The 16,028-nt window shown below is 39.7% G+C and overlaps 1 protein-coding gene across 3 annotated transcripts in view; it reads left to right on the top strand.

Annotated features, from left to right (window-relative positions):
* The window catches only part of necab2 (N-terminal EF-hand calcium binding protein 2), a 78,311-nt gene that overhangs the window by 53,397 nt on the left and 8,886 nt on the right, over positions 1-16,028 (top strand). For 2 of the 3 annotated variants that reach the window (XM_081716402.1, XM_027003989.3), the window contains exons 8-9: positions 4,006-4,085; positions 9,822-9,878. In XM_081716402.1, coding sequence (XP_081572528.1) covers positions 4,006-4,085; positions 9,822-9,878 — 137 coding nt within the window. The remainder of the gene's footprint in view (positions 1-4,005; positions 4,086-9,821; positions 9,879-16,028) is intronic. The other variant, XM_081716401.1, reaches the window with a different exon arrangement.

Raw genomic sequence — 16,028 nt, 5'->3', positions numbered from 1 at the left:
AATGTTTTACATTTACATTTAAAGTTTCAGCATTTGGCAGACACCCTTGTCCAGACTGACAACAGAAGTACTCTGTAGTCTGTCAAAAACACATCCTCATGTGATACATAGGTTAGTGTTAAGAATACTTTCAGGCTAAGACTTTTACTTTTCCCTCCACTTCGTGAGGGTAAACAGTGAAAATACACACAAAAAACCAAGACAGATACAAAGAGGAATGTGTTCATTGCAGGACTGAGAAGTACTGCTTGACTCCAGTCCTAAAGGTCCCCTAGCCAGTCCATATGTTTCCTCTGTCCCAGCTCCCTGCACGGCTGCTCCAGGTATTCCATGCCCTTGATTTCCTGCTTGAGGTGTGTTGGGAGCTGGGAGAGAGCAAGATGTGAGCTGCCCGGACTAGGGAACACTGGTGTAGTATATAATGAAGAGTCCACTGGGGAACTGAAGTGCTATAGTAAATCTTCTGAGAATCCCTTACACTGAAGTAATTCCAGTGTACATGGATGTGTGGATAGGTCAGCAGAAACAGACATAATGAGAATCTCTCTTTGAATGAGTTGTGTCAGGCATATATTATCCCAGTATTATGGAATAGCATCAAGATTGGCTTTGGGTCCATAAACCACAAAATCAAAAGTGCAAATATGTAAATAATATATGTAAATCAAAGGTGCAATGCTTTATCCAGTCATCTGATTGCTTTCCTATTTAATGTAGTCCCTATCAATCTAACAGAGGTAGATAGAGATTGGCTTTGTGTCTGAAGTGCTTTATCTCTGTGGAGAGAGGTGCAAGAAGCACTTTACCGAGACCTGCTTGTGCTCATTTTAGGTAAAAGCTTTTGAAATGTCAAAGCTGATACAAAGAATCCATATATAAATCACAAGCAGCCAATGTATGTTTGTTGCGCTGGAGTATTATGTATGCATTAATCGCCTTGTGTTCGTGAAGCTGCCACAACAGCAGGAATTTGTAAGAAGGCTCTACAGTCTGTTCAGCCTCTCTTGCAGTCTCCATGTTCTCTACACTTCCTGCAGTGGCATGCTTTGGGTTGGAGCGGCAGAGTCGGTTGTGTAACCTTTCTAAGAGCCGTGGACCACACAGCTCTATCCGTGTGTCATGCTAGCACTTTCTGTAGACTCAGCAGCAGCACAGGCTGAGCAACACCATGTGATGCAATCAGGAAAAAAAAAAAGAAATTTTAGACGGGAAAAATAATTCCTTATGATTCTTCTGGTATCAGTATCAGTTTAACTGCTCTCTGTATGTGTGTGTGCGCGTGTGTGTGTGTGTGTGTGTGTGTCTGTATGTGTGTATGTGTGACAGCAATAGAAGCTAATAGGTAATAGGCTTATCTGACACTTTCATCCACTCTGCTAAAGCACATATAATCCACATTAACGCTATTTGAAATGTTGCTGGTATATCCAGTTAATTATTAGTAAAGCGTAAGCAACAAGAATGAACTATATAGGAAGCAAGAGAGCAGTTTTTCCAGTTCTTTCTGCTACTTTGCATTCTTTAGTTCAATGCTTTGTACTATTTCTGTGCTGTTACATCACAACACATCAGTGATATTGCTGTGGAAAGCACCAGGTGACATTTCAATGAAATTCTTTATAGTGCTCAAGTGGATATGCTTTGGACTCTTTATCAACTCTAATTTATAGAGAGCTGCTTCAATTACTTGCTCATTTCTCACTGTAAAGCTGCCATGCTCAATAAACCAATATCCATGAAATGACATGGCAGTAAATGACCTGTCCTAAGGCCAGCGTAAGGCAGACATAAATTCTACATTTCTCCCAGAACACGTGAAGTTGTGCTGTAATTTTCACTATAAAAAGCAGCCACTACCCAAGCAGTCATTTAGCTGTCAGGTCTGCCATGGAGAAAGCTTTCTTCAGGCTGTCATTTACTGGGACCAGTCAGAAAATACTGATCTCTACGATGACTTTTTCACCTGTGCCACATTTTCTGTTCCGCTTTCTCTGCTTGTCCTTCTTATCCCACTGTACTCTTTCTATAGTTTCTCTCTCTTTCTCTCTCACTCTATTCTCCCTGATTTGCTACAGCCTTGCATTTCTCTCTTACAAATTCACTGCATTCACATTCTGTCCAATGTATGCAGACATGGACTAACACACCAAAAAATAGATCAGTTTCTCTGTGCTCCTGTGCACTGTTCTCCCACGTCATAGGGATCATGTATCATTTCTGTCTTAAACAGATAGAGGACATGGTCTCGTTGTGCAGCTCCTGTTCTCTCCCACTTCCTCCACTGGTCAGACAGCACTCTGTCAGATGAATGGCTAAATTTAAACATGCACTCTCACTGTTTACCTGCACAACTTCCCGGTTGTGTAACACTCATTGGAATGCACTTCCACATCAAGCATCCAGTGTCATGATTACAAAAGCAGTCGGCACTGTGCTGCCTGCACTGAAGTTGGAGCAAAGGCACCAGAGCTCTTTAATGAACCGTTGTGCGTCGTTCTACTTCCCTTTAGGGAATGCAGTGCTGAGCTGCTGCATTTGGATTCCTTCTGTATTGTGCTTCCGCAACCGATAGGAGTAAAGTCACTTTAAACTGTAGCAGGACAAGCTAAAGGGATGTTTGAGCAGTGGAGGGTGACCAGTGGGCCCAGTTTGGCCAGTGGGAGTGAGCATATGAGCAGACAGAATTCCTGGGCATGTTTTCCAGCCTTAGCTGGAATATCGTTATGCCTTATTTCTGTGTCATCAGCATGAGTCATGATGGAGGGACATGATCTTGAATTCAGTACTACCATCCTTAGCTTTGGCACTTAGTCTTCAGGTTTTTAACCTAAATGGATCAATTGAGACTGGATGTTCCTTAGCCAAGGCAAGGCAAGGTTATTTGTATAACACTTTTCAGGTGCAGTAGCAATTCAAAGAGCTTACAATTCTGCAGCATGTCTACAGGGGAGCGTGAGGAGTGAGAGTGCAGGTTCTCTTCATCTGCCATATGTCCACCAGTATGTTACAGCAGCTGCACCTAGAGACTGCTGTCATCAGCATGGCTGCTTCAGGAGGACAAGTCTGTTATCTTTAACATTCAGCACCTGTCAAAGAGGTTGAGGTTAAACCAACATAGACTAAGTTCGAGCTTTGCTTGGAACTATAAAAATGTAATAATCATAATGAGATCAAAAGCTATCCAACTTGATAATAGGACACTCTAGTGATAATGCCTTTCTTTTAAATGTTTGGACATACCCATGCACACTTGTGATTCATTACATTTTTTAGATGTGTTCTCACTTTTGAAGAGTATGAAGTCCTACAGATTAATTTGCCAGAAATATAATTGCAATTCTAACAAATGTAAGAGAATCAAAGGAACATGGGTCTGTATATCAAAGACAAATACCAAATGTAACACGGATGCGACTTCGGTTCAGCCCGAGACTGGAGAGTGTCTCTGAGGGACCATAGTCCCCTAATCACTATGGTTACGGTTCATGTGTTTCCCATCCCTTTCAGTCCTACATGACTCATCGGCATTAGGGAAGTGCCATAGTCTAATCACTTCGGCACCTTAAGCCATGCGGATTTAAAAGGCAGGGGAGCTTTGTCTCCTCATTAACTAGATGTCATTGCATGAGGAGAAGACTGGAATTGGGACTGCTCATTCTCTGTTTAAACAGTATTCTTTTGTATTTCTCTCTCACATTGCACTTTAATGACCATCACCTTTTGTGTAAAAATCATCAAAATAATCATTCAGTATAGTTTATAAGCCAAGAGACCTAACAAGGCCCATCTTATTTTTTTAATGGTGCATTGAAGACGGCATACTTGATTCTCACTGTTTTACTACTAGGCCAGCCATCCTACAGAGTTGTAGAGGAAAAGATGTTAGACACTTTCCCTTCATTCAGAGACCTTCATTCAGTATATTTGAAATAAATTATTCAAATACTGGAACAGTCTAAAGTCCACGTGGGTGGTGCATCCCTCTGTCTGTCTCCCTCATCTCAGGACCTACAGAGGTGAGAAAAGAAGGACTGGAAACGCAGATCAACCGCCTGGCAGACCTGATCGGACGGCTCGAGAACAAGGTGAGACTTTTCTTCACGCAACTCTGAAAGGTCAGATGTGCAGAGTTATATCTACACATGCAGTCACTTGAGGCAGCAACAAGTCCCATCTCATTTCACAGTCTGTTTGCGTATACATTGCACAACCCGGTTATCATGTGGCGAGAGCAACCGTTAGCCTAATAAGAAATGATCTCAAGTGTAAGATTGACTGTAATAGTATGGAACCAAGATTTCCACACAGGTTCATCGGTATGCAGCAGAGTCTCCCTACAGTGCTAATCCTCAGTGTTATTACCAAAGCAAGTTCCACACAGCCTCTCTACAAATCATACACACTCTCTAATGTAAACACACACTGAAAGTCAGAAGACAGATGAGATTTGGATTGCGATGTCCTGATCCGAATTTTTGTAACCTTCCAGTGACTATAAAAACATTTTGAGAATCATGCATGCTATGATTTGCAGTGATCGACTGCTAAGAAAAACAGTGTCAGATCCTTTCTATAAAAAAAAGAATGTGTGAGGATGTAGGTCCTAGTATCCCTGTCCTTCCACTGAATTCTGCCACTGGATCCTTAAATAACATGTCCCCAACATGTCAAGAAAAGATGACATAAGAGCTCCCATTTTAGGGTCAGTTGCTAGCTAACTTGGACTTAGAAATACAACAGTTCCAAAAATTGTTCCCCCACAGGGAGAAGCAGAAGAGCCCAGGGCTTTTTCTTCATACATGAGAGTGGTTAGCAGCATGGCTAAAAGGGTCCCAAGCTAATGCTGCCGGTTTTGGCTGGCAGGGTTTGTTTGCTTGGTTTTTTTGTTTTTTGTTTTTTTGTGGAAGCTAAGAATATCCAAGGAGGTTGATTTTATGCTCAGTGAAGCAAGCACAGAGTGCAGGGGAGACTAACTGGGAAAAGATCCAGCCCTGGGGTGTTTCCTCTTTCTACAGTATTGCAAGCTGATATGGAGTCATCCAAGGCTGTACTGTAATGCTCAGTAATGATTTATTCTAATTTCTAGATCACTGTGAACTCTCGTAACGTCCAATTCTATGGTAAATTTACCCCCACTGAAAACAAGTGTGATACCTCCTCACATTGTTTAGTTATTGTGGTGGTCTTAAATTAGGTAGGCGATCTTTATTCAAATTATTGTAATTAAAAGTAATTCAAGAGTAATTAAAGACATCAAAAGACGAGACTGATCTCTTTAAATTATCGAAGCAAACTCATTACTTGTTGGTTAGCCTGAGCTATTAGCCTGTAACACTGATTAGATATTTGTGTACTAGGGTGATATCCTTCAAATTAATTTCCAATATCCTGAGAAAGTTCTTGTTAGCCAAGACGTGCCAAGCCCACATAAGTTTGGTCACGATGTCTGGATTGCATGAAGTTTCACTATGAAACTGACTAGACCACGATTCACACACAGAAAAAGCCAAACCCAAAAAGAAGTAAATCCAGTAAATTATATTCCAGGGATTTGTAACATAAACCAACGCTAGAATATAATATAAACTAAATGAAATCTAAGTGAATTCATGAATATATATATATATATATATATATATATATATATATATATATACACACACAGAACATTTCAGACAGAGGTCCTTCATCAGCTGTGAAAAAAAAAGTTCTTCTTAATTAGTAGTAGGAGGAGCCATGGGGTTCTAAAGTTCCAAGAGTGTAGATGAGTCCTTTTCTTTGAATTTCCTAAATTCATTGCTGCCATAGCTAACACTGGCAATGCAAACAGATAGCCATCGTTCCCAGAAGCCATCAGACTCCTGAACTCTGGCTAATTCCAATTCCAATTCCAATTCCAATTCCAAACAAATTGACACTTCTATACACACACATGCATACACTCATGCTTATACACATTCATGAACACACACACACACACACACACACACACACACACACACACACACACACACACACACACACACACATACATACATTGTTTTTTGTTTTTGTATCGGACAAATTGCTGAAGTGAAACTTCACACACATCTAATATGCACTCCTTTTGCGCTCTTGTACATTCCTCCTATTGCTAGAAAACTGTACTAAATCAGTACTGTATTCTGAACTGTTTCTGGCTGCTATGTTCAGTATAGCTTGTCACTGACTCTATGCACAAACCCACTTTACACATTCCCAGTACTGTGTACTGGTCAAAATAAATGCACTGTCTGCTCACTGTGTATTGTATTTATTGTTATAGTATTATTGCACTGCATTATATTGTTGCACTTGTGTAGTGTGTTGTCTGTTGCACTTGTTTTGTGTTGCACCATGGTCCTGGAGGAACATTGTTTCCTTTTTGGCTGTGTACTTGTATATAGCTGAAATGACATTAAAGCCTTTTGAAGATATATCATTAATGCAGTGTCCATTAGTAATAAAATGCCTTGCCAGTGGAAACAACAAATCCTTAATTCTGATGGTTCAGCAAACCTTCTCTTGTTTTTTTTCCATGTAAAGTTACATCTCTTCCAAATAATACAGTAGACAACTCCAGCAGTGATCCATGCAGAGGAATGGGTGATGACAATTGATCCTTTTGTGCCTGTTATTTTAGTGACTGTGTTAATATATTTACAGGTAGCACATCTAAAGCGGTTGCAGGCTACAGTACCACTGTTATATAATCTGTATGGTCATTTATCTCACTGCTGACAAGCATGTCTTTGATGTTTTTGTCTTGTCTGTAGGAGATTAGTGGAGGATCCTTAAAAAGGGATGCGTTCTCTGCGTCATCCTGGAGGATTCTGAAGTGTTTAAGTAAAATATCAGCTACTGTTTTACTTGTAGGATGATGATTCAGCACCAAGGGAATTCTTGTAGTCTCAACAAAATGTTGATAGGTCATTGCGTCTACTCTCTGAACAGGTAAAACATGAGCAAAGACATTATCTACGACTTCTAGGGGAAGTTTTGAAGATATTCAGACATTTCCATGCTTTTCTGGTGGAAATCTTCATTCTCACTGCAAATGCGTCTAAGTAGCTGTGAGTAAGGGCTGGAGTTTACAGGCCTTGGGGTGTGAAGAATTGTACTGCAAATAGGAATGAGAGTCTGTAGGTTTATAATAGATGGTGGTAATTAAATAAGAATTGGCAAACTTCAATGAAGCATTCAAAAAGGCTATCTTCATGCCAGGATGTACTCCATGTATATTCAAGAGCTGGGTGGAACTTGGAGAATGAAGAAATTAACAGTTGGAGATCTATTGTGCATGTAGCAATACCAAAAAATGTCATCTCAGAAATTGTAAGGCTACAGGTCCAGTATATTGCTCAAAAAATGTTCCTCAGTCAATCCAACAAAGAGGTTTGCTTAGGATAGTCCCATTTTAGTACCCATACTAACTCCTCTTATGAGTAGTAATTGGAGTCAAAGGTGAAGCAGTTCAGAGTTAATACAAGTTCTGACAGTCTTCAGAGAATATCTGTGGCAGGATTTTTCTTAGGTCTTGCATCAAGCAAATGTTTTAAAGCTCTCAAACCATTTTCATTAGGGATGTGGCATCACTCTAATCAGAGCACTCTTGTTGTCTGTATAATCCAATCCAGCCAATTTGTGGAATTGCATTTCCTTCACTTCCCACAGTCTTAATATCTCCATCAGCCTGAAGACTGGATCCCAAGTTGCTCACCCGCACCGCTCCCTCTCCCTCTCAATGACAGCTATCGGCAGCTATCTTCAGTCCTGCACTGCCTGATAGATAAGCAGTCATCTCCTGCCTCTATAGGGGCAGAGAGATCCCCAGCCTGTACAGAGGAGAGAGATCTCCCACTTCTATAGGGGCAGAGAGATACCCAACCTGTACAGAAGAGAGAGATCTCCCGCCTCTATAGGGGCAGAGAGTTACCCAGCCTGTACAGGGGAGAGAGATCTCCAGCTTGTATGGGAGAGAGAGAAAGAGAGAGAGAGAGAGAGAGAGAGACAGAGACAGAGACAGAGAGACAGTTCAGCAGATGTGTAGCTTCATTAGCAGCCATTATGCACTCATCTCTTTCACTGGAGTGGGGTGTGCTGGCACAAGATCCTATTTGCTCTTCACTCCATCTCTGATGAAATGTGTAAAAATGCTTCTCTGTCTGAAAGATTAGACCAAGTGCAGATTACTGCTTATTACTCGGCTTATTACTCGGCTTTTATGAGCAAAGAAAGTCCTGTCCCACTGAATTTGTCCCATGCTCTTAGCACAGGAGCCATGTTCATGGTCTGCCCCATTGAACACAGGAGAGAGGACACGTTACCTGCAGGGGATTTCATGCTGCCAAATGAGATACACCCACTGGCAAGAGATCAGTCAGAACAGATGTGTCTGTCTTGGCAGCTTTTCACTCCATACAGTCAAACGTAAGCTGTTTTTGGTTTGGAGAAAAAGCACTTCATGGTTGCTGCTTGGTTCACTGTGCAGGAGTCACTGAGCACAACACTAATCACAAAATCAGGTTCACTGGACCAACCAGGATAACCGGACCAATTGAACAGAGGTGAAATTAACTGTTCAGTTGTAACAGAGCAGTGGTGTTTAACACTGAATGGTAATAGAGGGGTATTTAACACTGTTCTACTCACTTGTTTGACAAGTCATGGTCTTTCTTCAGCCAAATATGAAAATAAGCACAAGAAGTATTCGTAACACCATTAATACTTCTGATTGTAATAATAATCAATTGGTATTTTTCTTCCATAGTTAATTGCATAGATCACTGCTTACTGTTTAATTTATGTGAACACTTTTGTATTTTATTTATATTAACATGAGAAAAGGAATGTAAGAAAGACTAGAACTTATTTACTACATCACAATAACCAGTAACCAGTAGACTGCAATGCCCCTCATTTCTTAATTATAACTAATTCATCATTTTACTGTTTATCTCTTAAAAAGTACTCAATTCCATTTTATGGCAAATATAGCTATATACATGTTTGCTGTTCAAATTGTCCTGCTTGTTTCTACATTAGAGCTATGAGGCTGATGTAGCTAACAAGCTTTTGCCAACCAAAGAGGATCTTGATCTGACACTGTATGACATACTGTAAAAATAGATTTTAAAAAATCACATAGCTATTAACAATAGTAATAGTCATGTTTGCCATTTTTTATAGATGACAGTACGTCATACAGTTTCAGAAATCACATATACATATCTGTTGGAGGTAACATAACAACGCAACAGACTGAGGCAAGTGCGCAGTGATTTCAGCATGCTGGGTTCATTGATTGATTTGTTTCCAATCTTCATAGCATGTTTGTAGCTCCAATGCAAATCTAAGGACCAAAGTTTGCACACCACACCTACTGATTGACTGCAAATTTGTATTTTTCCTGAGCTATTCCTTTTAATCCATTGATCCTAAAGCTGTGTGCCTTTTCAGTGCAAAAGTATAGAGTACACTAGAGTGGGCATGAGAGAAATTTATTTATTTTGGAATTCCACTTTGAAAATTATTATTTGAAAATTATATTGAGGTTGTTTGCAGAGCCCTTGCAATGGTTAGCCTGCATGGAAAGAAGTCTTTATATTATGTTAACAATTTGAGCCTGTTTTCTTACTGATCTTAGATGTGGAAAGAAACAGTCAGCCAAGTTAAGCCAAGAAGTCAACTCTCTTATCTGCTGAGCAGGAAGTCTGTGTGTGGACAGGTAGCCGCAGCCATGGACAGATGAGGGGGAAAACTGAATTCACCAGTGGCTTTTTTTGTTTTGGTTCTTGTTACAGACAGTCTGGTTTGACCTGCATCAGCGGCTAACAGACACTGATGGTACCGCTAGCGCAGTAAGTAAATCTTGTGCATGAAGCGCATGCCCAAATAAAAACCTTCACTCTGCCTGTTAAGTCCTCGTAGACGTAGTGCCACCCAAGGTGGAGACTACTGAATTTCAAATGAATTGGAGGCTCAGTTTTATAATGGGTGAATTTTGCACAATTAAGTTAATTCTAACTGACTGATGTCCTAAATTGGTTACATGAAATTCAGTAGATCATAACCTGGATGGCAACTTTACAAGGGAGAGCACATAGATTATTTGAAAATTATACCAACTGTTAGGATACCACTAATATGCTGGCACTTTTCCCAGCTTTTAACTGCTATCACACATTCCTTCATGAGCTACCATTTGTTTTGAGGGAGTCATTTGTTCTACAGAACCTCTTCACCTACATTAGTTCAAATCGTACTAAGATCAAGACTCTTTTTTACCTCTCTTCCTTAAGCATGATCCACAGAGCCAGAAGTGATGCTGAGTCAGTCCAGGCAGCTGTGTTATCAGTCCACCCTACTTGTTGCAGGGTTAAAGACAACTAACTCATCAGCCTCTAAGTGCGTTTTTGGCCTGCCTATAGCTCTTCCTGGTGGATACGGATATATGTAGGCAATTGCTGCTTCCCATTTTGAGCAACATCAATAATTATCTTTGCAAAGCACAGCATGATTGTTGGAACCCTATAAAAGTGAATGATTCTTATATCTATTGCAGTTATCCATAAACACACAACCTTGGTCATGGTCAACTACTTGGAAAAGCTAAAATGCTTACATTTTCTGTCAATTTACACATTCCTTTCTGAATGATATCTGTTACAGGTGAACATCTTGGAGGATGTCTTAGATTAGGGTTGTTTAGATCAGGATTGAGATGGTTATGAGAACGGATGTTCTCCATGATGTCAGAGGGTGCATGCTAGAGAGAGGAGGTGGGTCATACAGATACGTTCTGCAGGTTTAAATGAAAAATATTGTGTACAGGCCTCTTATCTTTAGTGCAGCAGCAGTGCAGCTGTGCCTCTGCGCTCTTTCTACAAAACTCAAATGCTGAGGTCAGTCCATCGCGCGCCTATCTGCCTCCTGTCTCTGATTTACAGAGAGACTTTTGATTGTTCCTTTTCCCCATTAATCCTTATTAGCTTTTAAAGCCGTCAATTGACACAGAGAAAGTAGGATTAAAACAGACCTCTCTCTACCCATAAGATTGGCAAGTTCTGTATGTGTGTGTGTGTGTGTGTGTGTGTGTGTGTGTGTGTGAGAGAGAGAGAGAGAGAGAGAAGGTATTCATTTGTGTGTAGAGTCTCAGAAGGCTGGTTTAGTCTTCCAGTAGAAGGGGTCTAATATATAAAATAAGGTTGATATCCAAGTACTCTTCTACTTACAGTAAAAGAAAACTGAATTTAAACTAAAAAATGTAGAATCAATCGCCTTTGTGCTACATAACTTTAAGATATTTTAAATCAGTAAAAACAATCCAGGGAAACCTCAGACACCCTCATGAGAAATCAAAGCAATGTTCTCAAACACACAAAACAAAAGTCACGTAATACAAGGGCACACCTCCCGCCATGCGGCACATCGGCTCATGGCAAAACCTTTTGCAGTTTCCCACAATTTTGCTGATTGTAGTCTCAGCGGCTGGTTCATTACAACCCTATGGCACATTTTGTTGTCGTGGTATGATTGCCACAGTTTTCACAGCAGCTATCACTGTCTTATTTGAATATATTTCCCTTTTTTATTTTTTATCATGTTGTTATATGTTTACTACTTTGTGAAAGGAATATTTTAAACAATTTTTTAAATTGCTACAGAGGTTTGCCTCCTTGCTTCTTTTGTGTTTTTCTTTTTGGTAAGTGTTAGTACTATGAGCTGAAAAGGACCTGACTATATAATATTAAAATCAATTCGAAGACTGAGCAATTTTTACCATAGCTGATCTATCCAATCAGATAAGGATTTTTAACCCTAATTTTTGTATCGCCATGCATTTAAACCTGACAGTTCTAATTTTAGGATTCAGCATGTGTACTAAACACAGCCAAATGTAACAAACGACTCACTCTCAAACTCCTGTGATAGCAGCTCTCTTAATTGGACAGCTTGTCAATGCTATCCTCGAGTCTCAGTGATAAGAAGGCTGTCAAGCCATATCTTTTGTTCACGTTCCTCTGGGGAGGGAGGGATTGTGAGTAATCGCTCCATCGGTGTTGCATGGCACTACAGCGGCAGGTATCTGTAGCTTCAGCAGGTTTTTAAGGCCGTATTCAAAGTTTCGTAGATTTTCACAGTCTCTCAGACCCCACGCTGGCCTATTCTAGTTTGGCATGTAGACATACATCATCAGCCTTGACAACACATCCGGAGTAGGAGAAGAGTGAAGAACAGAGAGAAAAAGCAGAAGGAGAGGGAGACAGAAAGGAAGAATGCGCTTGGTAAAAGTAGAGACAAAGAGCAAGTGAGAAGGAATGAGAAAGAAATTGAAAGCCCCCAGAGAGAGATATAACTGTGCCGTCCTTGTTCATCCGGGGGCCGTTATCATGGGGATGGCTCCAGAAGGACAGCATACCTTGAAAGAGATGTGTGCTGACTTTATCTGCACTCACTCCATGCTGTTTCCAAGGCCAGGTCCTTTAATCCTGTTTAAGCACAGCAGCATATGGAAATGTATGCAAATGATTATGAGGAGAAAAGTGAATCTGAGATTTACAGAGCATTTTGAACATGAGAGAGATGCACGGAACAGGCCATGGGAAAAAGAGCGGAAGAGAGAGAAAGATGGTATTCCCCAGTTTCCATGGTAACCATAAAATTTCCATAGCCTCTTTGAGGTTGCACCCCCTTTTATGACTCCGAAGGTTGTAAATTCTGCACTTGGACACACCACATTTTGCAGTACTAGAGCTAAATTTACAGGGTATGTAGGAGGGATAATGAAAGTCTCAGCCTTCAAGCATAGTGATTCCTCTTTGCTATTTTATTAATTATATTAGAAACTATACACAAATATTTTTAAATGTTGCATTCTTTGTAGTATATACATAATAGACAAAACATAATACTTTGTATTATGAAATAAGTGAGCACACTATAGGCAACAACTTTTTTAAAGTATCTCATTAGTCACAAAGGCATTTTCTGTAAGCACGCAACTTGGTATGGCGCACATACGATACAGACCACAGAGGTTTATTTATTCTAGCAATAGAACTAACGGTATGCCTAGCCAATTTCTAACAATATGACTGCATTTGTCAAGCTCGACGAAAACTCCTTTGTAGGCTTAAACACTTTTAACATACAGACTGTGTATTCCCAAAGGATATAGTGTGTTTCATGTCTGTCATGCCTGCAAAGAAGAAGATTAAAGGTTCCAGGCTGAAATGTGGTGATTTCATTTTTGTCATGTTATGAGGAAACCCACAAGAGCTCCCCACATGCTTTGGTTGAAGACATAAGCGATCGATTGCATAAAACAAGATTGGAGAACTCAAGCCACGGACCAGATTCCATCCTTCATTACACATAATCTTGCCCAGCGATGTGTCAAAAAAAATTGGCTACAGAGGTGTTCATTTATCTAGAGTGGATGTCTAGGTATTTTCTCATTGAATGAATGTCTTTACATGTTCAAATATGCTTGGAACATCACAGGAAAATTAATTGGTCTTCAGGGTGAATTCATAACACTAAATGTAGATACACTGAGGACCTCATTATTTAGTTGGCAGTCTTTCACTAGATGCAGAGTCTGAGGTTTATATCGTTGCAAATGACAGTAGCTAAAGTTCTTATAAGATGGGGTTGTTCCTCAATGGATGGTCAGTTTGTGGAAAAATTGATGGAGATAACCATCATGTTCAAAGATGTTTTAAAAATGTCAGCCTTTCAAAAGAGAGCAGGCAGCAATGAATAGTGGACAAGCATAATGGCGGATGTTTTTTTGCTCTGCTGCCCTTGACAAAAGCATATTTTTTCTATTATTCATATTCATTACTGCTGTGACCAGAGCTGCTCAAGACTTTTATGAACGTCCATCTTCCTGTGCTAGCTGGTGACAGGAGCACTGGGTCAAACATGTTTAGCACTCTAAAGATAGCTGTTGGATATCTAACTTTGTCTTGGAAAACCACTGGTGCAGCTGCGATGATAAGGAGACAAATGGCTTTAGTATTTTGGAAGTGATATCATGGACCAGACCTTACTGCCCTGTAACTTCTGTTTTATCAGGATAGTCTGTGAGAAAAAATATCTGAGATTAAAAATAATTATTGACTGCAATATCCACTGTCCATTTCCTTCAGTTTCTGGGAAGTTCATTCTCCAGGATGCTGTTGTATAGTGATGTTCTCCATCATAGAAATGGCTAAGCCACAGTCATATTCTGAGACCACTGTAAAAATTTCTTAACACAGGATACTGCCTGGAGCATGTTGACTGGACTGCTGATCTGTCACATTAATGGACTTTAAGGGATACCTAAAACAACTCAAACTGGAAATTGCAGAGGAAAAAATAGTTACTGGGGTTGCAGTAAGCATTTGTGATGAAACAACAGTGGGCAATAGTCCAATACAGCACAACTGACCATGTCCTCTCTGTGCTGATTGTGCAGATACTAATCACTTAGTGGATAAAAAAAAAGTTAATAAAAAAGATTTTTCCTGTTAAATTCCAACAAATGGACAAACAAAAACTATGCATCAGAGATTATCCAGAACCTAGCTGTAATGAAACATACTCTAACAAGATGCTTGCAGATACTGTCAAACACATTAATTTTATCTGTAGAGGGATAATCCAAAGATGTAGTCGGTGGCAAGGCAAAGGTTCATAAGTGGAGTAAGGAGGGACAATGCATATAGGACAAGCAAAAGAAAAGCTGAGTTAACAGTCCAGATCCAATAACAAAAAGAGACAGTCCAAACAAGCAATCAAACCAGGTAGGGCTAAGACAAGTACAATAATCAAGAGACTAAACAGGTCAGCACACAGGAAATCCCAAACAGGACATGACGCATGGTATGCACACATAAGTCATATTTTGCAATGAGGAAGTGAAAACAGACCAATTATGTAGGTACGTGTAATATGGAACAGATGAGAACCTGAATTATTAATTACAGAGCAATGCCGGGAGTGTGGGGTGTAGGACAACATTAAGGTTTGCAGAGAGCATGACACTAGCCTTTGTACAAATGGATTTTTCAATAATCTTATGGTCAGAACTTACCTCGTGAATAATGCCAGGGGTACTCAACTCATTGTGTGTGTCATAATGAGCAGAAATATATACCTACCCTATACATTTCTATACGTTACATTCAAAAGAATATTCATAGTTTTTTTAAAGAAACAAGGTTTTTTTTGTACATTTATTCTTCAAAATGTTCACTAAAACCACTTATTTTTTCTCTTACCCAGTAAAAAAAAAACAAAAAACCATTGTTTCTCATTTATTTCCTGTGCAGAACATACAAGTGAAAATTTACAATCCATTTAGTAGTATAACAATTTCAGTAGTATAACAGTGTAATTTTTCAGATTTTTCAAATCCCATAGTCCATATCAATCATGAAGCAGTCCAATCTCAACAATTCATATGGTCATAAATTTATATTTTATCAGTTTTTAATAGACCATTTCAACCTACAATAGTACTTTACAGTCCATATGTTACTCCCATAGGAGTCATTAAGGCTGTCAAATGTACCTGAACAGGAGGCATCATGGGAGTAGTGCTTGTGCAGTGATGAAGGTGAAAGTCTGTAAATGTTGCTGCAGAAGTCCGTTGACTTGACCAATTGCACAGTATGTGGGTGTTTCTTGCTTGCCATGACTAAAGACTTTTAGTGGAATTATTTCTCTCCTGGGTCCCTAGCAAGCTTTTTCTTCATCACCATCACCAACAGGCAAGTCTGGTTTCTGAGTCTTTTCCTGATTCTCTTCAGTTAGCAGCATTGTTGCTCATCAGGCTGTGCAAAATCCTCAACGCCTTTCTTTGATTTGCATTGAGAGTCAGTGATGATGAGTGAATACCTTTGAGCTCCTTCACACAGGTCTAGATGGAGAAAGTCTAAGGACACTAATTTATAGGTTGTCAGTTTTTTCAGTGAAGTTCCTGTTTCATAATAGTATTTTTCTGATTCTGATTTTCT

The sequence above is a fragment of the Electrophorus electricus genome, chromosome 6 (assembly GCF_041902795.1).
Source record: "Electrophorus electricus isolate QZ-2024a chromosome 6, ASM4190279v1, whole genome shotgun sequence".
NCBI classification, from domain to species: Eukaryota; Metazoa; Chordata; class Actinopteri; order Gymnotiformes; family Gymnotidae; genus Electrophorus; species Electrophorus electricus.
Note: the sequence above shows the minus strand (reverse complement) of the source record. Positions and strands in the feature narration are given on the sequence as shown.